We start from the raw sequence: 26,008 nt of genomic DNA, 5'->3' as shown, positions 1-26,008 counted from the left end.
CAGACTTTAAACGGGGCGAGAGCAGCGAGCAGACACAGGTGATAACATTTTCATTTCAGCAAATCAATCTGCGCTCTCATATTCTTAATATGACGAGAGAAAGAAAGATTGAGAAAGTCTGTATTGTGAAAGAAGATAGATGTGCCATGTTGCTAATAAAGTACCATATTATTAGTTTATTACATTGGTTCCACTTTAATATGATAGATGGATAGATAAATAGGTAGATAGATAGAAAGATGGATGGATAAATAGATGGATGAATAAATGCATATAAATGTGCCACAGTATGTGTGTGTGTGTATATATATGTATATATATATATATATATATATATATATATATACCATGATAAAAGTACCATGAAAGTACCTTGTTATTACCTTATGATACCATTACCGTAGTTCCACGATAGATAGATAGATAGATAGATAGATAGATAGATAGATAGATTAACATATGGATTGATGGATACATAGATGCATATATATGTGCCTTATATATATAATATAATATATATATTATTATTATTATTATTATTACTACAGTGATGTATATAAAAGTAGCATATTATTACTTTGATACCATTACCTTGGTTCCACGATAGATAGATAGATAGATAGATAGATAGATAGATAGATATTTTGAATTTTGGACAAAATTTAAAAATCCAGTTTAGTTTAATTAGATGTGACTTTTTCAGACAAATCAAACTTTGTTCTGCATCTACATTGCACAGAGGGAGTGACAGATGACAGACAGACAGATAAATAGACGGAATACTTTATAAGTCTGGGAAGTTACAGATGTTATGCATTTTTCTGTTTTTCCATTTATTGAGGGAACATTACCTGGTGGGGCTTTAAAAAGCAAATGTGCTTTTAAATGTGTGGCACAGATGACTACATGAAAGCAAAAGCCTCCCTTTGTCTGACAGTGAAACGACAGGAGGTGCATTGCTGTCCATCCGAACAGCTAATTATCGCTTACTGAATGCAAGGTTGTAGCTTTGTGGGACCCTTGTGATTTCCAAAGCCTTACAGAACATGGTTATACGTATCACCACCTTGGTAGTAATTACACTAAAATCACCTTCCTTCATCTGTCAATCTGTTGGTTCTTCAGTTCAATGTTCTCTCTCTCAGTCACACACACTCTCTCTGACATTGTTTTGACTGTGATTGTTGGGGTGTGAACGGGAGAGGTTGTCCCAGCTCTGACGTGCAGACCGAGGCTTCCCCCTTCTTCTGACGCAATGCTTTCTGAAGGGTGGACAGACACGCAGGCCACATGCTAATGGTCATGAATTACGTCCTGAAATCCATCTAAACAATGAGTAAATAAAGATTAGTCATAGAAATTGTTCAAATACAGCCAACTGAGTCTGTCTAAACAATTCTGTACTTACAAATAGTTCTCAAATATAGTCTGTCAGATTCGTGAGGTAGTGAAGGGTGATGTCTATGATGTGAGAACCCTCAGTGCCAGCGCTATGAAGTATGTAGTGAAGTATGTACTGACTGCTTGAGAAATCTGAGTTGAGTTACTAGGGATTAGCAGCCTGTTTGAACTTTGAGTTACAACAGATGTAAAAAGTATTCTGCGTTTTGTGTATTTATTTTCTGGAAAGTGAAAGAGCAGGAAGGAGGGTGAAGAAGTGTGAGATTGAAATCAAGGGAAGAAGTTGTTCTTTTTCTTTTAATGTGGAGAACTCATCTTCTCTCTTGTGGCTTTTTCTCCTCTGGTCTTCTAAATGAACGGATTGATAAATTTTGACTCGTGTTGCTTGTATCAAATGTGCATTTTCAGGGAAAACCGCAACACTAATCAAATTTATTAAGGAATGTATGCCTCGAATTTAGCAGAAATTTTATGCTAAAAGATTCTGAAAGATGAACTTTGCGAGAACTGGAGCTGCAGCTGCCAAATATGCGAGCACCTAAATCACCTCTTTCCTCTAAATTGTAGGCATTTGGTAAAGAATGCTGCCAGGTTTTTGCGTGTTGGAATACATCTCCTAATATGATTGTTTTGCTGTGTGTTTATCTACAAAATCCAGCACTTTAAGAGGATACAGCATCTTTGTAAATGTAGCAAAATATGTGGCGTTAGTGATTGCCATATGAAAATGAAACAGAAATGCTGGTTCATATTCAGATTTTTTTATATATATTTATATGCTCCAGTATAAATTAGTACATCCAATTTGATTGAACCTATGGATTAGCTCAACTCTTCAGTTGGAGTTTTGGTCTGCATCTGAGCCTTAAGGGGACTAATCTTGGTCTGGGTCTTGGAGGGTGTGGTCTTGACTCCAACTAAGGTCTTTAGGTGATCTCGTAGTTATTTTTATCAATCATGGATTTATGTAGTGAAGTGTTTTTTTAAATTAAACTCACTCAAATCCAGCAAAATCCAGCTTTGTGAAATCAGATGTGAACTTTGCACTCCATCTAAGAGGGAATGGAAGAAGTTAATCAGCTTTGAACTTAATCTTATTTTCAACATATAAATGAATTTTCCTTTATCAAATCTCACATTTTAGCTTCAGAATTTTCCAGGTGTAAGGATATTACCTTGCAGTGCTCAATGTACAGTGAACAGTGTTGTGCGACTTGAACTTTTAACTTGTTCTGCCAACCTGTGAACTTGAAGGAATAAAGTTCACCCAAAAATGAAAATTTTCTTACCCTTAGGCCATCCAATATGTATATTTGGTTCTACTTCAGAACAGATTTGGAGAAATTTAGCATTACATGACTTGCTCACCAATGGATCCTCTAGAGTAAATGGGTGCCGTCAGAATGAGAGTCCAAACACTTCAAGACGTTCATTGATGGCCTGGAGTGGTGTTGATTACTTGTGGATTATTGTGATGTTTTTATCAGCTATTTGGACTCCCATACTGACGGCACCCATTCACTGCAGAGGATCCACTGGTGAGCAAGTGATGTAATGCTAAATTTCTCCAAATCTGTTCTGAAGAGGAAACAAACTCATCTACATCTTGGATAGCAAATTTAAATTTTTGGGTGAACTTTTTCAAGCAAAATATTATTGAATAGAACATCTTTTTAAAGTCTTGTGCAATAAACAATATCTGTGTGTGTCTTACGACCATAGACAGAGACATTGAAATGGTTTGGGTTGTGCTGTGGTGTCACAGCATTTTAGAAATGAACTCTGCTGATTTACACATGCAGCCATAAAATTGAGCCTTTTTCTGCCAAACCAGAAATCAAAAGTCCACGCCTGAATGTTGTGTCCACTGCTATTCAGGAAATCATGCTGGACAAGCTTTGATGAATGCCCTGAAGACTGGATTCCCATGTTCCCATGTTTGCCATCTTTCATATATTTCTTAAAGACATTTATGCTGACAGACAGACAGACAGACAGACAGTGCTGGCATGCAGCTCTCCAGAGGATGACTATTAATCTGGATGGTGTCAGAATAATAAAAAATGGCATAAACCTGGATTGGCTCCATTATGTGACTTATTAGGAATAGTTTACCTCTGCTGAGGGTAAGGTCCAGTGAATGGTAATTCCTCAATAGCAGGCCCGTACGCAATCTGTGCCCACAGAACTTGGCAGAAAACTCCTCAGATTTCCGCAAAATTGGTCCAGCCATCATTCATAAATTTCTACACCAACTGTATGTTCATTCACAGTACCAAACTTTTAATACGGCATTTATAATGAGTGAATCTCATGATCAAAACTTCAAAAGGGAAGAAAAGGGGAAAATGGCATAAAGAAAAATTCAATCTATTGTAGTTTTGTATAGGAATGCACCGATATTAAAATTTTGGCCGATACCGATAACCGATAATTCTTTATTTTTGAAAGCCGATAACCGATATGTTGGCCGATAAATCTATATCCAAATTTTTATATACTTTTTGAGAGCCTGATTACAAAAAAGGTCTCATCATTAAAAGCCACATCCCAAACACTTCAACATAAGCAGCCTAGTTTGAACGGTGTACGTTTTAAAAATAATTTTACTCTCCCATTACCAAATTTAGTCATAAAAAAGTCTTACAGATACCGATAACAGAAAAAATGAGCATTTATCGGCCGATACCGATATGGTGGCCGATATATCGTGCATCCCTAGTTTTGTATTATATTATATATAAGTCTATTGTAGTTTGTCTATTTTTTTTTTTTATTTTAATCTTGCATTATATTACATTGCATTAATGAGAATTCGGGGGAGGGAATATGCTTAACGATAATGAAAATGCCATAATGCAAAAAATCTTAATGGTCTTAAAAACAGGCTTTGTTTTTTTATGCAAAATTTACTTTCTTAACCTTTCTCATGAGATTCACCAAAACACATGTGCACTCTGACTCATAGAAGTAGCAAGAAGCCGGCCAATTAGATTGTGATTAGTACTGTTGATATTTGACCATGCAGTCAACATCAGACAGTCTGTGGGTGTCCCATTTAAAGATGACAGTCAATCATGGCCATTTTTACAGTTTATCAGTTTGTTTCCCAAGCCAAACACCTCTGTAGAGGGACAGTGTTCAAAGCTCTGTTGGTATCACTATACCCAAAGGCCTGATTAGATACTGACGGCACGGTAAGAGCTTCTTAATGGGATAACAGAAAAGTGGTTTTCATTTGATCTATTTTTGCATTAAAGCAGACTAATGGGGGCTGTAAATGAGACTTGGTATTGCTTAAAAAAGCAATACCAAACACGCAGTATTTTGTAATCAAGATAGGATAGCAGTATTTATCAGATAAATTAGATTTATACATTTTTGAAGAAAAAAAGTTGGCTCCATGAATGATAATAGAGTGTTATGGAAAATTATCAGGGTGTTGCTATAAAAATGTAATAATTTTTTTCAGCTAGGGTGCATTAAATCGATCAGAAGTGACAGTAAATATATTTATAATGTTACAGTATTTCAAATAAATTTTATTTCAAATAATCCTTAAAAATGCATCATGGTTTCTACAAAAATATATGATTTCTGAAGGATCACGTGATGCTGAAGACTGGTGTAACGGCTGCTGAAAATTCAGCTTTGCCATCATAGGTATAAGTTACATTTTAAATTATATTAAAATAGAAAACAGTTATTTTTAAGCGTAATAATATTTCTCAATATTAATGTCATAATAAATTAAGCCTTGCTGAACATAAGGCACTTATTTCAAAAACATTTAAAAAATCTTACTTTGTTTTAAGGACTGTTTCAGAACAAGTAAAAAACAGACTAATTAAAAACTCAAGAAGTCATGTAGGTGTTCGTCAAATAACTAACCAACATGGCACCATTAATTTCACTGAGGAGTAAATTCCACTAGCAGATTTGAATCATATGATACCATGTCATTTCTGAGAAACCTCACAGATAAGTGTTTTTATGGTGATGATGTGCAGATGGATGTTAAATCCATTCATATCCTCAGTAAAATTCATTTACATGTGAACATCTGACTGCAGTTAATTATGACAAAGAAGAATGAGAGGTCAAAATTGCTGTTTGATAATTTTGTGTACAGAAAGAGCTTAAATGTGATGTGTGTCAATGTTGAAGTTAGCATAGCGAACCCTGAAAAGTGAACATATCTCAAAGGTTTAAGGGCCCAGAGGACAGATTAAATCCAAAAAGGGCATGAAGCCACATCTGTGGTACGTCTGCTCATAAGGCATGTTCCTTCTCCTTTTGCTTTAGTGGAGTTCCAAGTTGAGATGCCACAGATGTGCTGCTGCAGTCAAACCCCTGCAGAAACCGCTTTCCTGTAACAGGAGCGAGTTACAGTATAACCACAGGGAAACATTTTTCCCACGAGCTTGCCCTTCCAGCATCAAATATGTGGCTCGTTTGGTAAAAGAGTGACCTGACATTTACTGGTGCATTACTTATAAGAGTAATCACAACAGTGTGGCTTATCTGAAAATCAGAATGAGACATAAAATTGGATGTGAACACCAAGAAAATCTAAATATTGTCTTGAGCAGATAAGAGTGGGGTTAATAGGACATATGTTAGTGGTGGTGTTGGATGTTGTGGAGGCTGAAGTCTTGTTGCTTTTTCTGGCACAGTGTGTGACTTTTCCTACCTCTGCTTTATTTAAGGAGGTCATGAAGAAAAGCATTTTGTTTTAGATATGTAATACGTTCTGGAAGATTTGAGTCGCAAAGGGAACTTGTAGACATCAGTCTTCTTTGTGTACTCATCAAATAAAACTTGACTTTACCTTTCCTTAGCACATTATGGCTATTATAACTGTTTCTTAAAGTTGAATTTTGTATTTTTTTATGCTTTATTTTATCTCAGCTTAATATGCAAAGCCATTTCAAGGTTGATTTCCCCAAAAAGTGGCATTGTCATCAGAAGTCAGAAAGAGCTTTATTGCCAAGTATATATATATATAAATAGACAAAAATTGTATGTGCAGGTGTGCCATAGATGGAATAGAATAGAATAGAATAGAATAAGATGTAGGGATAGACTAAGGTGGGTGGTATCAAATAAATATAAGTGGTATTGCACATATTTTTATTGCACAATGGGGAGAGCATTTAACTGTTAATGAGGCTATTTGTGAAGATGATAACGTGCCCTTACAGGAGAGTATATTTAAAACATATCTTAATACATAGCTTTTATTTGATTTTTACTTTATTATTTTGATGTGAACGCTATTGTTCTAAAGTTTGGGCTCAGTAAGATTTTTTTTATTTTTCATTGTGAAAGAAATTCATACTTTTATTCAGAAAGTGTATCATCAAAAGTGACAGTAAAGTCATTTATAATGTTACAAAATATTTATATTTCAAATAAATGCTGTTCTTTTGAACTTTGTATTCATCAAAGAAGTAAAAATAATTATTACAGTTTTGCTCAAATATTATAAGCAACCATTTTCAACATAATATTAAAATAAATATCGAAAATATTGAAAATATTTTATAATATAATTTAAATATAATAATATTTAAAAATAAACATTTAAAATACAAAGCAGTAATTTTAAATTGTAATTATATTTTTAAATATTACAGTTTTAGCTGTATTTTTGATCAAATAAATGCAGTCTTGGTGAGCACAAGAGACTTATTTCAAAAGCAGTAAAAAACATCTTACTATATATATTGCTTTATTATTATTATTATTATTATTATTAAGCTCTAAATGAAAACTGTCCAGTTATTATGTGTCAGTGTTGAATGGCAACTCTTGCAACACTTTGATTGCATACTTCTTGTCACCTGTTACCTTTTCAACATCAGTCTACATTTGTTCAAACACTACTCAGGCTCTACCTTGAGTATAACTCAGGTATGATAAGAGTATGGTTTTTCAAGTGAATATTATGAATATTTGCACTTTCAAGAAAGTATAATAAATCATTTTTAGTTTTTAATGTTGCATAAGCATACTGAGTGTTTGCTAACAGATGAGTGAGTTTGTCTACAGGCAGCAGTGTAATCTTAAATTGCTGTGCTGGAAAGAACTGCCTCACCGTTTGCAAAAACAGCCATAATGAGGGCTGTTCCCACATGATACGGCATGATTGCATTTTGGTGGTGTTTATAAACGGAGCTGGAAACCGTTGGCAACAACAACACTGTGCAAATTCATGCAGTGCCTAACAAAATCAGTATTGTGCCTGTGGGTCAGTTTTGATATTGTATCTCTGTATCAGTGTTTTATTGTGGACACAGTTGGAGTGGACAAGTGTTCCAGCCCGTTGCCTTTTCGGACAGTCAGACGAGCATGTGTCCCCTCCCGGGGAGAGACAAATCAGCAAGGCTGTAAAAACAGGCTGCCCGTGCAGTCACAGCTGCTCTGACCACTTCCTGTTGCAGAGGTCAAAGGTCACGGTGTGCGGTGCACTGCCCGGGCAACATGCAGGGTCACTCGGAGGGGAAGATGTGTGGGTAGAGACAGGAAAGAAGGAAGAACTGAAGAAAAAGCAAAGTGCATGATGATTGAGCCTTTGTGTTCGTCACTGGAGTGCAGGAAGTGAAAATTGTCAGGCTATTAATTAAAACAAGAGGGAGTTTTATGTCATTGTGTGTTTTTTATGGAGTTCGATATTAAAAGAATTCCTTCACTGAGAATAGTATTATCTCTTGATCTCTCTCGCTTTCGGTCATCTCTCTTTCACACATTCACTCTTTCTTTATTTGTGTAACTTGATAGTGTGTTTCATTATGCAGAGTATGCAGAGGCACGATATTGATGGATGTGTAATTGTGTTGTATAATCTCCAAAACCACAATTATCAATTCTGTGCCTTCTTAAAGGAGTAGTTCACCCACAAATGAAAATTGTCATCATTTACTCACCCTCATGTCGTTGCGAACTCAAATGACAGTTCATAGTGTCTGTTGAGCTCCAAAACGGACAAAAACAAAACACTATGAAAGTAGATTATATGGATTGTGTGCTATATTAAGTATTCTGAAGTCATATAGCTTTGTGTGAAAAACAGACTGAAATATAAATTGTTTTTACCAAAAAAATCTTCCCATCTGCTTTTTATTCTGAATACATATATATATTAGAACTACAGTGGAAGGGAAGATTGTCAGTAAAAAACTTTTTGGAAAAACGTGACTGAGGCGACATTTCTGCAAAATGGTTTTAAATTGCTTCTCGTAAATTTCGCAACACTTTCAAAGTGAAATGTCTAGTGAGTGGCACTAAAAGTGCGTTCAGTTTTATCCGAAATGAGTGAACAGCAATCTTGCAACGTTTTATTACGTTCGTTTTTGTACGTATGCCAGCAGTTCAGAAATAAAATGTCCAGGAAGTGGCAATAAAAGGTTAACATTCTATCGCGTTTGAAAATTAGAATCAGATATAACATACTGCCTACAATAAATCTAACCAATAGTGTTAACAACAGTAAATATGGGATGAAAAACACATTTGCTTTAGCAAACATGTCAATTTAGCTTGCTTCTATAGGCTTTCATCATGACTTGTATTTCATCACAGATCGTGCACTGTGGTAAAAATAACTGTTTATTAATCGATAATCGGCCCCTAGTAATCATAATTTGTGTGAAAATTAATAAAAGTTGTTGGTGTTTTCCTGCCACTAGTGGTCATTTCAGCTGGAAACAGCAGTGAAATGTACTGTATGTATAGTTATGTTTTTGGAGTTTTGCAAAAATGTAGGTACAGTAGAGGCACATTTTTTTCCAATGAGCCTGGGTTGAAAAAACTGCTTCTGTGAGGTCAGATCCTCACACAAAGCCTGTATGCGGCGAAGAAGACATGAAATATAGCACGTATGTCAGTTGGACTACTTAAAGTTCTCTGTTTTTTGCCCTTTAGAGCCTAACATAAGTGGTCACTGAACAGTTCTAAAAGAAAAGTTGCAAAGAGTTGTGTAAAGTTGTGTGTTCTTCAACATTCCTTGAGCTTGTATTTTCCTCAGAAATCATAGAGGTTTGAAAAAATATGAGATAAGTAAGATGAGTAAATGACGACTATATTTTCAGTTTCGGGCAAACTGTTCCTTTAAATTTCCAAAATGGTGCCTCTGTCCCATTGTAGACTGTTACTAGAGGCTATAGTTGTTGTGACTTTTCCATGAAGCCAAAAGGTGGTTTGGTGGACAGATTCCAAGCATGTGAGGACAATCAGAAGCTGAAGTCTGAGGCAGCTAGTTTTGCATAATGTCACCTACTGCACCTCACACACCAAAAGAATAAGAACTGTCCAGCCTCTGTTAGTAGCCTCTAAATGTGTTAATCATTGGCACTTTGCTCTGACTCTGTGTAAACATACACTGTAAAAAAAATTACGTAAAATTTTTTTTTGGTAAAAAAACGGCAGCTGTGGTTGCCGGAATTTTACCGTAAAAAATACGGTAGCAACGTTTTAGGTTTTACGGTTTTAACTTAATTTACAGTTAAATACCGTAATTTCATTAATTGATATAATGTTAATATACCAACCTATTGAAGTACTGAAATCTGTTTTGTACCTTTGTAATACACTGATAACCACCAAATGCAGGTGGTGATGAGAAAGTCACATGATGAACCAAAGCTCATCACAAGCAGCTTTTAAATAATAACATATATAGAAGGTGCACAGTGTCATTCACACAAACACTAAACACCATCATAGTAACACACATGAAACTGAAATAATGCAAAAAACATTAAACAACATTAGGTGTAACATACAACCCTAATATACAAAACTGATAAGAAAAAACTAAGAAGAAACATAGTTATTTCAACAAAAAAACATCAAATTTGAAATATAACGCAGGGAATTCTGGGAATGTCAATTTACGGTTATTCACTGTAAATTATACGGTATTTTTCACTTCCAAAAACGGTATACTACCGTAAAATGTATGTCCAATACATGTAATGTCCAGTACAGTTTTTCACCGTATATAGTAGGGGAATTTACCGTTAACCATTTAACAGGTTTTTACTGTAGCATTTTTACAATCTTTTACCGTTAAATTCACTGTCATTTTTTACAGTGTATCAGTATTAATCAGTAGACCAGGTGGGAGAAGAGGCCTTGTGTTTTCTAAAAGGGTGGGGGACATCGTATTGGCACTAGCTGCAGGATTACAGTTCATATAAGAGCCGTTAAGACCCTGAATTGAGGAATATCTGAGGTGACACGAGTATATAAGAGTTTCCAAAACTGAAGGTGATCATATACGGCAGCACTCATAGAGAGTTTGGAAAGTTATTGCATACAACCGTTAAAGAGTTTGGAGTCAATAAGATGATTTTTTTGGAAGAAATTAATTTTATTCCACAAGGATTTATTAAATTGATCAAAAGAGACAGTAAAGACAGTTTTAATGTTACAAAAGATTTCTCTTTCAAACAAATGGGGTTATTTTGAAATTTCTAATCATCAAAGGATCCTGAAAAAATATATATAGCACAGTTTCCACAAAATATTAAGCAGCTCAACTGTTTTCAACATTAATAATCAAAAGTAATATGCAAATCAGCATATTAGAATGATTTCTGAAGGATCATGTGACACTGAAGACTGGAGTAATGGCTGCTAAAAATTCAGCTTTGCATTACAGGAATAAATAACATTTCAAAATATATTCAAAACAGAAAAATTTTACTGTTTTTACTGTATTTTTGATCAAATAAATGCAGATATCAGTTTATCACAGGCATAAAGTGTTAGTTTTACAATACAATAAATGAATACTATCATTTATGAACAAACTTCAATGACAAAGACATGAACAAGATATCCATCAGTGTGCATAATGTAAGATCCATATGCTAAACGAATGGGGATACTGTAGTTAGGTTTTGGTATTGTTAAATTCATTTTAAATTAGTTAAATTAGTTTCTTCCTCATTAAATGGCTCCCTAGATAATAGACCATTTCTGCAGTCCATTCTGCTCTGTTGTTTTAGGTTTACTGGAGAAGGTCCAGGAAGTGATATCATAGGATTCTGCAGCCTGTTACACATGTGTATATTTATGTACTCAATCATTTCAGACACATCAATCAACACATGAGTGCCATCGGACATGGTTGAACATGGCAAATGTGCAATTGGACAAATTTGTATGTCCATATTGTGAATCACTTGGGAGGTTTAACGATTGTGAGTGTAGGAAGGCTGATATTTTTTGATTGAATGTTTCTTCAAAATGCTACGTTCTTCTAATGTAATTTCTGTCCTGGGAGAAGCAATTACAGCTTTTATTGAGGGAATGATCGGAAAAGAGTGTTTTCAGCAGTGCTGAGGAACAAAGAGATGACTGTATCTTTACACCACATACTCTACATTGGATTAGGTCACTTTTCTGACAGATAATTAGAGAATTGTGTGTGTGTGTGTTTGTGTATGTGTGTGTGTATGTGTATGTGTGTGTGTGTGTGTGTGTCAGAGAGGCAGGGACAGAAACAGCGAGATAGTGACTTCCAAATGTCATTTATACACCCTTGAACGGCTCTGCAAGAAGAGAGTGATATTTGTAAGGTCTTTTACATTGACTTTCATCCATTTGGCAGACAATTTTATTCAAATTGACTTCCATTGCGATCAAGGTATACATTTCACCAGTTCATGTATTCCTGTGAATTGAACCCATGACCTTGATGTTGCTAGCGGCATGCAATAATGTTTGAGCTTCAGCATTCCTCAAAAAATGTTACAGAAAACAGTGTAAACTTATGAATTATTGTCGATTAAAGGGTGTCATTTTGCCTTTTGTAATCATGTGATGTGTTTATTTAAAACCTTACATGGTCCTTACTTATGCTTTTTAAGCAAAAATCACTCAAAGAGAAAGTAACTCATTTGAATTAAACAGCAGATAATCAATTCTAACATTTGTTTATCATCATCTGCAACTTAAACACATGCTAACATCTCAGAAAATGTTTCAAGATGCTTTAAACGGCAGAGTGGGTTTATTATTTAGCCTTATGTTCTTCGAGACTTCTGAAGTCTTATATTTCAACTCTTTTGAGTCTTTCACTGCTGCAATGAGGTTTTAGATCCAAGCAGGTGACATAATCATAACACCAGGGTAAAATGACTTTCTTACTCTGAGATGTGCTTCTGTTTTAGCATATTTCATTTATTTTGTCATGCTTTTAATCTCAGGCGATTATGCAGATGATTTTTTTAAAGCTATTACGTTTCTACATGACTACATTTTTACTTCACTCTTAGCAAACCCATTTATTGCAGTCACTTATGACTATAAAGTCATTTATTTTTGGAAAACAGAAATGATGTAATGGAAAAATATGAAAACATTTTGCATCGCAGGGATTAATATCACTTTTTGTATATTGGAATCAGCTCTCATTGGTTCAAATGCAGGCTGCACACACACCGGGATATCTGTAAAGCTGCCAAATGCACTTTATTTTGTCCGCTTTTCCTGTCTTCTCTCATATTTTCCATTCTTTTTGGAGCTGAAACATGCTGAGTCTTAGTAAAGTCATGAGCTGCATGAGTGTTTGATGAAAGCGAGCCCAAAATGATTCTGCATGACAAATCCGCTAAGAATGTGGATCATTCATGGCTGGCTGTAGCGGCCTGGATTTACTATGGTCTGGTTCACTCCAATCAACAGTTAAAAAACAAATAGTGGTGGGCTGAAGCAGCCTGACGACTTTGCAAAATCTTGAAACCTAGAAAGCTCCTCGCATGAACAGCTAGCATTACATGTGGTATTGTTATGTGGGCTACGTATTGAGTAATGGATTGCCCACCACTTAACACCATAAATGAGATACAGGTCACTGAAATCAAAACCTTGTTGTGTTACGATTATGGATGGAAGCAGATTTTACTGGACACAGCTGTGGAAGTTATTAGTAGTAATGGTGATATAAAAGACAATGGAAAATCAATTGGAAAGCATTTTAATGCATTACCTGTTGAAACAATAATGTTGCCTCTGAAATATTAAAAGGATTGTCCCATTTTATTAAAAATAGCCAATTGGCTTTTAGGCTACTTCCTAGTCATTTGCAGATGCTAATTTAGGAGGAGGGACTTTCTCATTTTACAAAGCATTTGATTGGACAGACATCTGTGTAGTTTAACATAAGCAATGAATATTTATGATCTGTTTTTTTCTGCGTATATTCACTAAAAGTTAATTTAGTCAATGTTTAGAAGCACACTAGCATATAGATGAATTCAAAGCTAACAGATATGGACTAAAAGCTACAAAACTCTCTTTCAGTTCTTTGAAAGGTGATTCTGGTTTGTACTTGTTGGTCAAAACACTGCATTTTCTTTTGTAATTCATTATAAACATACTTTCGTTTAGCCAGCACGGATTATGTCATGGTGTCATTACTCTGATCTAGCACCATCTGTGTTTAATATCGAAGGCCAAAACATGAAATTGTGCTGATAATACGTGTGAGCATCCCAAGCAGCTGTGGAGACAGGAAATCCACTGTAGGTCACTGATGAATCGTGAGCAATCAAAGCAGGAGTCAGGTGGTAATGGTCTAGAGAGCGTCCTCATGGAAGATGTCTTGGGAGAATTAAGTGGTTTTTCCATGACAAGCCATTTGTTGGCTAACTTCTATTACGTAATGCATTTGCAAAAGGAATGGGTCATCTGTTGGTTACTTGGCAGTGACCTTTTAGAGTCAACTGTCAAATTGCAAATAAATAAATAAAATTACGATACTATCCATATAGACCAAATGGGAAGTCAATTGTAATGCTCTGGAAAATATCAAGATGTACAGCTGTTATCAGTGAATGAGAACCCTTTAGTTTTAATATTTCTCTTGAATTTTATATATTTATATATATAAATATATATATAAACAACATATATACATACTGTATATTCATATTATTATTCATTTTAATATTGTTTATTATTACTTTATTATTTATTTGAATTACCACTCTGTATGAAATGTGCTATATAATCTTGCCTTGCCTTACAGTCATGAGAGGTGGGATTTTTGACTAATGAGATTTCACTGTGGGCAGCTCCTCTAAAGTAGAAAAGAAAAGATGGAAAAAAATTGTCCTGTTGCTTACTTACTTACTTGTTGCAGTCATGGCTGATATGGACCAAAAGCAGTAGGAAAAAACACGGTTAATGGAGGGTAATACTGTCTATTAAAATGGTTGATGTCATCTCAACACTGTTTGATCATCATTTCTGATAAGCTGTCTTATAGAGAAATCAAAACTTTTGCATGGGGCCACATTTGGTGCAATCCATACTGAGTTTATTCCTAATGAGAATCAATGATATTCATTGTCTTTTTAGCAGCTGCACACGTGGTTGTCTGGTTTAGCATGATTCAGATGCATTGGAAATCACGTTTAGGTGGCCTCTGAGAAGAAACTATGTGGGTTTATGCTGAAGAGACACAGCATGAGTCAAATGTGCACTGATGGCAATCTTTATTGCAATGGTCTGAAGTGTAACTTAAGCTTAATTCATGAGCGAACAACTGCAGAAGACAAATTGCATCTGCGTTACACACAGCAGACAATCATGTCGTTTGTTGCTCTTACTAGTAGACTAAAACAAAACTGGGGCTAAACATAAGATTAGATAAGTGATGCATCCAACTCGCTCTAACTGTAGTTAGCAGCATGAAAGCCATTGTGTATTGTAATAGACAAGGCATGATATAGCACAAGTTGTAAATTGTAAAAATAATTCTAGTAACGCTGGACTTGGCAGACCGGTTTACAGTTCTTTGTTATAAAATCTATTATACTATGCTACATTCAGTTAGTCCAGCCAATTCTACAAGTATGCTAACTACATGTGCATTTCTTTTTACAGAAACTGGTGTGCGTATGTGGTGACCAAGACTGTGAGCTGTGTGGTGGAAGATGGAGTGGAGACTTACGTGAAGCCTGACTATCAGCCATGTTCCTGGGGCATTCAGTGTGCCCGTGTTGTAGTGTAAGCGCTTCCTTTTTATCCGTATTGGACTTTTGTTTTCTCTCTCTAACATGTTTAATCTCTGTTTTATTTCTCATACCCAAATTATACAATGATTATCGGTATATTCAGTATACAGTAGATTTACTGAATAGAAAGTGTTGTTTGTGTGCCTATCAGAGCATCAAGCCCAACAGATGTCTTTTCCAAACAATGAGCAATTTGCTCCATTTTATGTTGTTTCATAAAAGGCTATAACAACGCCATTTTGGGCCAGCAACAAACCAGCTACCTAAAGCAGTATTTCTCTGTAACAGGTGGCTAAGACCAGCTAATAACCAGCCTGGACTACTTAGAAGCCAGCTAACATAGTCAAAGCATAATAGCGGCAAAATTGTTTTCTGTATGGGCCGGTTGCATCAGCTGTGTTGCAAAGTTGCAACATAAAGGGACACTAAGTTACAACATTTGTGTCATTATTTCATGATTAAGTATCATATTTCAGTGGAAACCAGAAGTTACAGAGGGCAAAATTAACCTTACCAGGAGAAACTGAAATTCAGAGCACATCTGCTTAAAATTTGAAGGCTGCTGTTGGATCACTGAAAGTAAACGTCATATAATGTGACTATGCATTACTTTACAGAGCCTACGAGCTACAATCTGCCTAAAGAACAAATGGTGCAACCAAATTAAGTACAGAGCTTACAAACCGTCTAAGTAGTTGCTAAGTCTCTCGTGTTGACTTTATGTTCCAGTTTAAGAACTTATGAACAGCTGGTGCAACCCACCCTAATGTTTACACAAACAGTATGTATGATGTAACTTGCTAACATAGGCAGCACAATAAACAGTCTGTTTTTGCATGTGGCATGATCAGGCCCCAAAGTTGGGTACCATTAGCCATATGTTATTTAGCTTAATGCTAGTTGTATGCTACTTTACCATGACACTTTAGCTTATCCATCTTACGCATCTGTTTGTGGATATAAACATGCACCTATCAGACTTCAAATCAGTCAGAGCATTTGAGGTAAAAGCAAGTCTGTTTTTCTGACCTTTATTTTAGTGCACTCTAAATAAGTGGAACCATTAGGTACTACATTAACTAATTTCAGCCAGGAAACAGATGTTGAAAGTTAACATCATCATAACATTCATAGACACTAGAATATATGCCACATCACATTTTACTGGAAATATGAGTCATTAAAGTCTAAGAAATACTAAAAACATTGTGTTTACATAGTAAAGCTAATATCAACAAATGGAGATAAATTAGGGTGACCATACGTGCCATTTTCCCAGGACGCGTCCTGGGAAAATGGCACGTATGGTCACCCTAAGATAAATAGAATGTAGTTTGAGGATGCCAGGATTAGTAAGTGTGTGCAATTGCGAGGTGGTTTCCAGTTGCTGGAAACGTACTGAACTCCAGCTGGAAAAGCTTAATCCAACTCCTTTAGATTCAGCACACACACACTGCTACAGTATGTATGGAATGAGGTGGCATGTCATTCCAAACTCTACAACCAGCACGCCACAGGAATTAGGCTTAAAACCTACTAAAATACCACCACTTATTTTTAAACTCACCCAGTAGAGTATGGTGACCCCTTTTTCTCCTTTTTTTCTTCTCACGGGGGTCATGGAACAAACAGAGCGTGGAGACAAGAATTCAGTGGCTTAAGAACTGTAACCAAAAGTCCTGGGGAAAAAAAGAAATGCTGAAATTGCTTCCTTTTGCACCTTAATATGGTGCTGATGCATGGGTTCAAGGCTAACCGTGATGTTTCACTATATATTTGTTTATTTGAATGACACAGTGAACTTGAGACCTAGACTACTGGTACCCCTAACCATGAGTATTAAACTTCAGCAAGTAGATTTATAGTTTCTGAATGACAAAACATACAAAAGGTCCCATAGATTGAAGGAGGGATCCATGCTATATCTAAGGATATGCACTGTTTCTACCATAACCCAGCCCTTCATTGAATAAGAGGTTTATACAGCTGGCCGGCATATGTCTGTGTAGCAACTAGCGAAAGTGGTATGAATGTGCTGAGAATTAATTACATACAGTATATGCTATGAATGTCTTTCTCCATTCTTGGACCAAAAACTGCATGCAATACAGCCTGTGCTTTTCAAGTGTATATGTGGGTCTCGCTCTGAGAGCGACACGCAGAAATTAATTTGTTGAGTAGTGAGTTTTGCAATACAACACTGTTCCCAGAAGGGATCAGTTTGTTTAAAGTGAGAGTCTGTTTAATGTGGAATATATTATACAATATACAGAATAGTGAATCGTAAGGTAATGCATGTACTAGGCCTGGATAGTTTTTGTTGTTTTAGATTGTATTGATTGTATTCTTTGTAGTTTGTATCATCATATAATTTGTATTGTTTGATTGTTTCTCAGTCCCATGTATTTCACAATTCAAACTAAACACTGCAAGTCAGGAAACACTTAGGCATGGCAAGATTTGTGTCCAAACTAGGACATTTCAAGCTTTCATTCAAATGGTTTTCATGTGTTTATAGGTATCGGACCTACATGAGGCCCAGATACAAGGTGGCTTATAAAATGTTAACAGAAATGGAGTGGAAGTGTTGCTATGGATACAGTGGAGAAGACTGTAATGATGGACCAAATGGGGGATCTGATACTCAGATCTCAACAAGCAGACCTTGGCCTAGACCACAACCAGGACAAACTGGAACTAATACTGGTCATGGACAGAGCGGAGGGAATGGTAAGTCAGTGTTTTCTCATGGTCCTCAGACTATGTTGCAAATGTTTTCAATAAAATTTTAAATTTTTTAAAATTTGGTGTTGCACCAAAAAGTCTATCACTGATTGTTTTTAATTTTGGAGGATACCAAAATCCATTGGTTATATTTGGATGTCTTTGTTGGCTGTAGTTGCTCACGCAGTTGTCTAACAATGTCTGGCCTTGTTGATGTTCTCGATTCTTCCATACCTGCATCTTCTGCATCTTTCAAGCACATCCAAATATAATATAAATACCCCCAAAATGTTAAAACTGGCCACTGGAGCAATGTTTTGATTGTCAGAGTTGACAGGACTGTGAATTCTGGGTCTGCCAAACTATTGCTAATCTTTAAATAGCTACTGACTATCTTAAAATTACCATTGTGTTTGATATTTGCCTAGGGAGAGGTGACAATGACAAGATGAAGCAACTGGAGGACAAAATCCAGAAGTTGAACAAAGACCTAACTGACCTGCAGTCAACTCTGCGTGGCATGAATGAAAGATTCCAAGAGGAAATGCGTAAACCAGGTTTTAATAGTGGCAAAACACCAGCTGATGCAGCCCAGCCTGAAATGAAAGAGACCATCCATAACATTCAGACCAAGCTTGATCAGTTGGACAACCGTACTCAAGCTCATGACAAGACTCTAGTCAGCATCAATAACCACCTCGTGAATGGAAAGGGAGAAGGCAATGACTTAGACATTGGGGGAGCAGGAGGAAACAGGTTCAACACCTTGAAGGAGGAAATCCTCGGAGAGCTTGAACGTCGAGTGACTCTTTCATGTTCTGCCTGTCAGTCTGGAGTGGAAGACTTGAGAAGGCAACAGCAACAAGATCGAGAGAGGATCTTGGCTCTGGAAAAGCAGATTAATGCCATGGACCAGCGTCACCGCCAGACTCTTGATGGTTTGCGCCGAGACCTCAGCCGGTCTCAAGGCTGCTGTGACACTGTAACAAACCTCAGTAGACGACTTAATGACATGGACAGGAAGATAAGCTCAATGTCAGAGGCCTATGACAAGCTTCAGGATCGTCTGAATAGGGAACTAGGAGGAACTGGAGGCGGTGGAAATTTTGGAGGAATAGGTGGACAAGGACAAGTTCCTATAATGCCAGAAGATCTTTTCAATGATAATCTAAAAGACCTGGAGAGACGGCTCAACAACACTGTCCAGAAGGCAGAGGAAAACTGTGCTTATACAGAGACTAACATACGGGACTCATTCCAGCAGGAACTCAGAAATCTTCGCAATGAATTCAATAATCGTTTTCTTGACCAGGAATACAGGATTAATGACATGGACCTTGATATAGGAATCGTTAAAGAAACTGTATTTGATCTTGATAAGCGCCTATCTCGGCTTGAGAATACAACATCCTTCATAGACAGGAGGTTACGCGAATGCTCTGGGTGCTCAGGCTCAAGTTCTGGGTCAAGTCCAACCGATGGTAGTGCGAGCCCTAGTGAGACAGTGAAGTCTTTGGAGTGGAGAGTCGTTGCAAATGAAGATGAGATCAAGAGGTTTGACACACGACTCAAGGATCTCTCTGTGTCTGGTTATTCTCTTGAAGATAGGGTCATTAACCTCAGCCATGATGTTCGCAAGATCAAAGTACTAACTGGAGACAATGGGGAACACTTCAACAGGATTGTCATGGAGATTGAGAATTGTGACGTGTGCAGCACAGTGGAAGATGACCTAAAGAAACTCAAGAACATCACAAACCATGCCATGGACAGATGGCAGAAAGAAATGAATTACATTAAAGGTAAAATTGACTCTGGTCAGATGGGTTGTGTGGATGTTTGCTCCAGTTTGCAGGATGAGATGGATCACTTGAGACAGGAGGTACAGAATTGCAGTGGTCAATGCAAGATCAACCTGAATACTCCTACAGGAACGGAATCAGGAACAGGTCACCTGGATGACCCACAGAAACCACTGGATGGATACAGTGTCATCAGTAGTAATACCGGTGACCTCAGGTCAATTCAGGGAGAACTGTCTGAGGTCATCTTAACCTTCAGCTCCATCAATGACACACTAAAAGGTCTGGAGCATGTGGTCCAGAAACACGACAGTGTTATCACTGACCTTGGAAACACCAAAGACAAAATCATTTCTGAAATTGACAAGATCCAGCAGGAAATGACAGAGCACATAGAGGATAGCAGGATACGTTTTGACAATGTGAATCGAGATGTAGGTCGCTTTGGGAATAACTTTGTGGTTGAGATGGGTGACTGCAAGAGGACTGGCGATGGTTTGGATAAGAGGCTCTCTAAACTCGAAGTGGTTTGTGGTCGGCTTGACTCTGTCTCAGACAATCTCCAGAAGATCAAAGAAGGTCTGAACAAACACGTGTCTAGCCTGTGGAACTGTGTCAGTGGGCTAAACAACACGGTGATCTCACACAGTGGGTTCATTGAGATCCTCCAGAACACACATCTGGATGATATCCATGGCAACATCAAGAGACTCAATTCCTCAATGGACCACATCCTCAAGGAGTTCCAGAGCTTAACTGAGAATGACTTAACAGGTCTGACTTAGAAAGTAGAAAGTCAAACTCAGAGTTTTACTAACATTGCAATTTGACAGCCTGTAAGAACATATTCTAAATTTCCAGCACCAGTAACTAACATAGCTCTTACATTTGGGTTGTACACCATTCTGAATTGAATTGAGAATGGATTACATTTAATTTAATCCATAATGCAATTCCCAGAGTGTATTACTTTGTTGAATGTCTTTAAATTACAATTCAGTGAACCTCTCTTGCTGTCATTCCTATTCAAATTCAAATTCAACTTCCTGTGGGGTGTGCCCGTTCAATTAAAATTCACACACATTCAAAGGGAGACGATTCTGAAATTTGCACAACCCTGATGGATATGAAAAGACAAACTCTTTTAATTACTTCCTTTTTCATTATAGGTTTACCTGGACCACCAGGTCCGCAGGGAGAAAGAGGGCTCTCAGGTCCACAGGGACCTCCGGGTAATGATGGCCCACCAGGTATTCCGGGCTTACCTGGGCCAAAAGGACCTCCTGGTGAGAAACCTTGTTTTTGTCTAAGGATTAGTGAAAATGTTCACCCAAAAATGAATATTTTGTCATTATTTACTTATTCATGGTGCTTTTTGGAGCTTGGCTGTATACTGTACTTTTCTTATATGGAAAGCAGAAGCTCAGTTTCTTACGCAAGATCTCCTTTTGTGTTTCATGGATGAAAAAAATTACAAGATTGGAATGACATGAGGATGAATACATTTCAGAATGACAATTGTAATTTTTGTGTGAACTAGACACTTCATATTATATGACACTTGCACCATATTTTAAAGTGACTCACATTTTGCTTTCTCCTATTATAGGTCTCAGAGGAGAGAGAGGTATGTATTTAATTTGCTTTTAATTCTTTCAGCAGCCATATCCTAGTCAAACACTGAGGTTATTTTAATGTGTGCCAATGTTTGGAATGAAGACAAGAATTCAGTGAGATGTGTAAAGTGTCCGTTTGCATTAAAGTCAGAGATTTTTCTGTCTTAAGTGTTGCGCCATGTGTTCAGTTGTTATTGGCAGTACTGGGTCAGTAGTTGAGCCAAAGGTCAGCAGCTGATAACTAAAACTGGTTGTGTAAACCATTTCTATATAGGGATAAATTTAGGGTTAAGAACTGATGATGTCAGCAATTTGAAAACACATTTTAGAGCTTTCTTTTAAAATGTACTGTTGTGATCATTTCAGGTGTGGCCGGCGCAAATTTGAAAACACATTTTAGAGCTTTCTTTTAAAAATGTACTGCTGTGATCATTTCAGGTGTGGCCGGCGCAGATGCCAACATACCACGTCTTTCCTTCTCAGCAGCTCTCACAAATCCCATGGTTACATCTGGAACAATCATTTTTGATAAGATCTTGGTAAATGAAGGAAGCTATTATAATCCACGAACAGGTAATCTTGGCACTGCTGATAGACAGTCTATTTGCAATTCTACTTTGGCATGAAGCAAAAATAATGTGGAAGGATGGAGCCATGGAAAACTGTATACATATGTTTTTTCTTGAATACAGGTATCTTTACTGCACCACTTGATGGACGCTACTTCTTTAGCGCTATCCTGACAGGTCACAAAAATGAGAAGATTGAAGCTGTGCTCTCCAGGTCTAACTATGGCATGGCTCGGGTGGACTCGGCAGGTTACCAACCAGAAGGGTTGGAAAACAAACCCATGGCCGAAGCAAAACCAACACCAGGTTCTCTGGCTGTCTTCAACATCATCCTGCCCCTTCAGGTGGGCGATACAGTCTGCATAGACCTGGTCATGGGCAAACTGGCCCATTCAGTGGAGCCTTTAACTATCTTCAGTGGTATGCTTCTATATGAAGATGTGTAGTGGTCTTTTCAATGATTAGCACTGAGACTAATCAGAAGACCAGCAAAACGACGGGGCTAGAAAGAGACACTCTAAATGACGTTTATCCATCTGGGATGGCGATGCACACGCTGTGCATTGATTTTTCTTCAGTATCGTATCCAAATCTACGGATGTTGTTAGACCTCCTATGAACTCCTTGAACAGAGAATATAGTTTTAAGTGGAGGAACTGTTGCCCTCGATATGTAATCCTAACCCGCATTTTGGAGAAGTGTTGTAACAAATACTACTGCAGGTTTGTGCGACCATTGTTGACGATGTTCTTATTGAGATATTTCCATGTTATATGAATCACAGACATGAGTCAAGAGTAATCTCTCATGCACCGAAGATGACTGTGAGGTCTGTTCGACTTCCCATGTATGCCACTGCACGGTATAGTACTCTTCTGCCAAAGAGCTTGACTCGTAGTCAGGGTTATATAGGTTAGGCTGATGGGTGTGGAATTTGGGAGATCTGATGAAAGGAATTCATAGTTTTGCTGTGAATGTTCAAATCCTGTGCTCCTTTTTCTGCTTTGAGTCAAGGCATGATCTTTAAACGTACCAAATGTGCCTTAGTTTGAATTCTTTCCAATTCTTTTATATTGGAAGTGCCAAGTTTTCCAGGAGTAACATCCTGCTCTTGCCAAAAATGCTTTACTTAATTAAATATGTGGTTGGTAGTTAATGACTTCAGGAAGCATTCAATATGTTATCCAACCTGACAATCAGTGATGTATATCATTGCTTTCCATTGCAAACTCTGCCTCTGGAAAAGAGATGAATGCAATGAAATCTTCGTTCCTCAGGCACACGGTTTCCACAGTGGCTTATCTAACCAACGAGAAAGGGCTTTTTGTACATGCATCATCCTGCATTTTGAGATCCTGTTGAAGCATTTATAAAGACATCAGTTCTACTGTAGTGGAGAACCGTTGCATTTTGCTCCATATTCATATTCTCAGCCTGGGCGCTCAATGGAGATTATTATCAAACAGAGCCTGTCCTTAATGTGGTTCAACAAAGTGCCTTTGAAGAATAACAAAGCTGAGGATTCAGAGGGTGTCCTTCATCAACTCCTTCTGTCTGTGTGGTCTCGCTTGAATGTTTACTGTACGACAGCCCAAAGAATTTTGAACTAAGCGGCTTTTGCTTTTTCTTGTTTAAAACATGCTTGTGCAATTTCACAGCACGATGAGAGAAAAGATCTCAGTGTGTGTAACACTATGAATTTTCAGACTTCATATGGTCTAGAATGTTGAAAATTAAGGCTGCTATCTTTTATGTGCTGTGTTTCATTTATTATTTTTAGTTATAAAGAGATTCCCCAGCTCATAAAATGGAAGCTACGGCAGCAATGTAAGCATTAAAACATCTATTTACATGTAAAAGAGACCAAATCTAAGATTTTATAGTTCCCTCTCACGGTTTAACCTGTTACCTTGAATGTGTACATTGGCAACACGTGTGTTTCAAATAAAGATATTTAATTTTACACATTTTACTCTCTGCCGAACTCAGTGTTATAGGGTTTTGTCAGGTATATTGGATTACTTGAAGACATACCATTTAATTTAGCACCGGCATTGTTCAAAACACTAAGCAGACTACTGTTCATTGTCTCAAACACAATGAAGAATGTTTGGTAGTCAAGAACTGTAATTCTGTTGAATAGAATTCCAGTCAGTGATGGATGGTGCGATTTTTGCCACTGTCTGTGACTTCTCTATTCAACATGGAAAAAGAAGTCCATACTGGAGTTGCTGGATCATTTGTCAAAGCAAAATGTGATTGAAAACATTGTTTTCAAATAGAAAAGACCCACTGTTTCTGTTTTTAAAATTTATTTTTAGAGGCATGTGCACAGAAACGCTGTGATTAAGGAGAGGAGTGCACAATGCATTTAATTTTCCACATCGCAAGCCAGAGCAGTCGTTTGGAGATCGGCTTGTGATTTAATGGGAAAAAAAACATTTCTGGGTGTCCATCCATAGTCATACTGGGATGTAGTTTTGGTGAATAATGCCTTCTGTTTGTCAAGTCACTGGTGTCTAGACAAAGTGTTGGCATGTGAACCTCCTGCCCTCATTCTGATATGTGCCACCATGGGGAGTTTTCATGATTTTTTTTTTTTTTTTCTCCATTTCTTCATACTGTATTTCTGTATTGCTTTTTCTACTTTAACAACCCTAAATCCAGTCTGTAGGGAAGGTCAATCTGTTTTTTCCTTTCTTTGAAGAAGTCAACATGAAACAGCATTCATAACCCATTCTATTTTTGTAATGAAACATATTTCCAAAATAAACAGAATATTCAAAGTAAATGTAGGATGAAAAATTATTTTATCCACCAGGAATGGATTGGATCGTCCAAAGTGCGAAATGGAGAAAGAGCGAATGTGAATTTTCAATGTATTGAAGAAGAAACAACATTGGAATGCACATTAGAGGAGGCTTGGAGACTGATGCCTAACTTCATCCGTTTTTTGGTAAAGCCATTGTATATTACTGCAAAAACTAAGTCAAGATTTTAGAAAAGATGCATAACTTTCAACAACTATATAGCTATTGGCTATTATTTGGCTATTGGCTTTCCTTGTCTTCTCAGCTCATATTCATGTTTGTGGCTGAAAAGGAAAGTTGGTTCTGAGGTACAGTAAGTTATTACATTTTGATGAAAAAGTCATTTTTTTCTTTGGAATAATGTGCACTGATGAATCTTTGCTCATGTGGTCTATTTTTATGCTAAGCATGTTTAAAGTTGGAAAAGTAAGAACTACTCTACCTACAATTCCCAAAATTATTTGCATTTGACTATGTCAGTGATTGCTACAGATTTCCAGGCATGTGATACACCAAGTATTTCCACAAATTTGAGAAAAGAGTGCATTTTACAGTATATGCAAAAAAAAAAAAAAAAAGTTTTATACATAGGCTTAAAGAAATTCCATTTGTGTAATTTTCCCCAAAGTAAATGTCAAACAGATATTGTTAGACAGACAGGGTGTCATTATTGCACAATGGGTGTGGTAAAAGAATCCATGTAGTGCTGGCCAGCTGTCTCTAAATGGGATTGGGTCGGAAAATGTAACATATCTTGTTTGTCTTTCATTTTTGTTCACTTATATTCAGCTGTCTTCCCCTGTTTTTTCTCTGCAGAGAGCAAACACACAGGCCTGTGCTCCCTACTGCTGCAGAGATGCTTGCCAGCTCTTCAGTATCAATCAGGGAACAATATCCTTGGACTCCTCCTCATAACTCATGAGTATTATCAAAGCACTGTTGGATAGTGTGCTAACAATTTTTTCTTCAATACAAGTTTAGGTTAAAAGTTTAGAATAATGTTTATAAAAAAAAGTGTCTTATGCTCACCAAAGCTGCATTTATTTGATCAAA

At 36.9% G+C, this 26,008-nt stretch overlaps 1 protein-coding gene across 2 annotated transcripts in view; it reads left to right on the top strand.

The window, feature by feature from the left end:
- LOC107681990 (EMILIN-1-like) overlaps positions 1–24,737 on the top strand; it is a 26,291-nt gene extending 1,554 nt beyond the window's left edge. Inside the window, exons 2-8 of one of the 2 annotated variants that reach the window (XM_016478408.1) lie at positions 15,304–15,426; positions 17,953–18,164; positions 18,587–20,734; positions 21,130–21,192; positions 21,570–21,587; positions 22,015–22,149; positions 22,269–24,737. In XM_016478408.1, the coding sequence (XP_016333894.1) occupies positions 15,304–15,426; positions 17,953–18,164; positions 18,587–20,734; positions 21,130–21,192; positions 21,570–21,587; positions 22,015–22,149; positions 22,269–22,591 (3,022 nt within the window). In that variant the 3' untranslated portion in view covers positions 22,592–24,737. Of the gene's footprint in view, positions 1–15,303; positions 15,427–17,952; positions 18,165–18,586; positions 20,735–21,129; positions 21,247–21,569; positions 21,588–22,014; positions 22,150–22,268 lie in introns of both variants that reach the window. The other variant, XM_016478398.1, reaches the window with a different exon arrangement.
- Positions 24,738–26,008: the final 1,271 nt, after the last annotated feature.

Source organism: Sinocyclocheilus anshuiensis, unplaced genomic scaffold (assembly GCF_001515605.1).
Source record: "Sinocyclocheilus anshuiensis isolate Anshui unplaced genomic scaffold, SAMN03320099.WGS_v1.1 scaffold1098, whole genome shotgun sequence".
In the NCBI taxonomy this organism is placed as follows: Eukaryota; Metazoa; Chordata; class Actinopteri; order Cypriniformes; family Cyprinidae; genus Sinocyclocheilus; species Sinocyclocheilus anshuiensis.
Note: the sequence above shows the minus strand (reverse complement) of the source record. Positions and strands in the feature narration are given on the sequence as shown.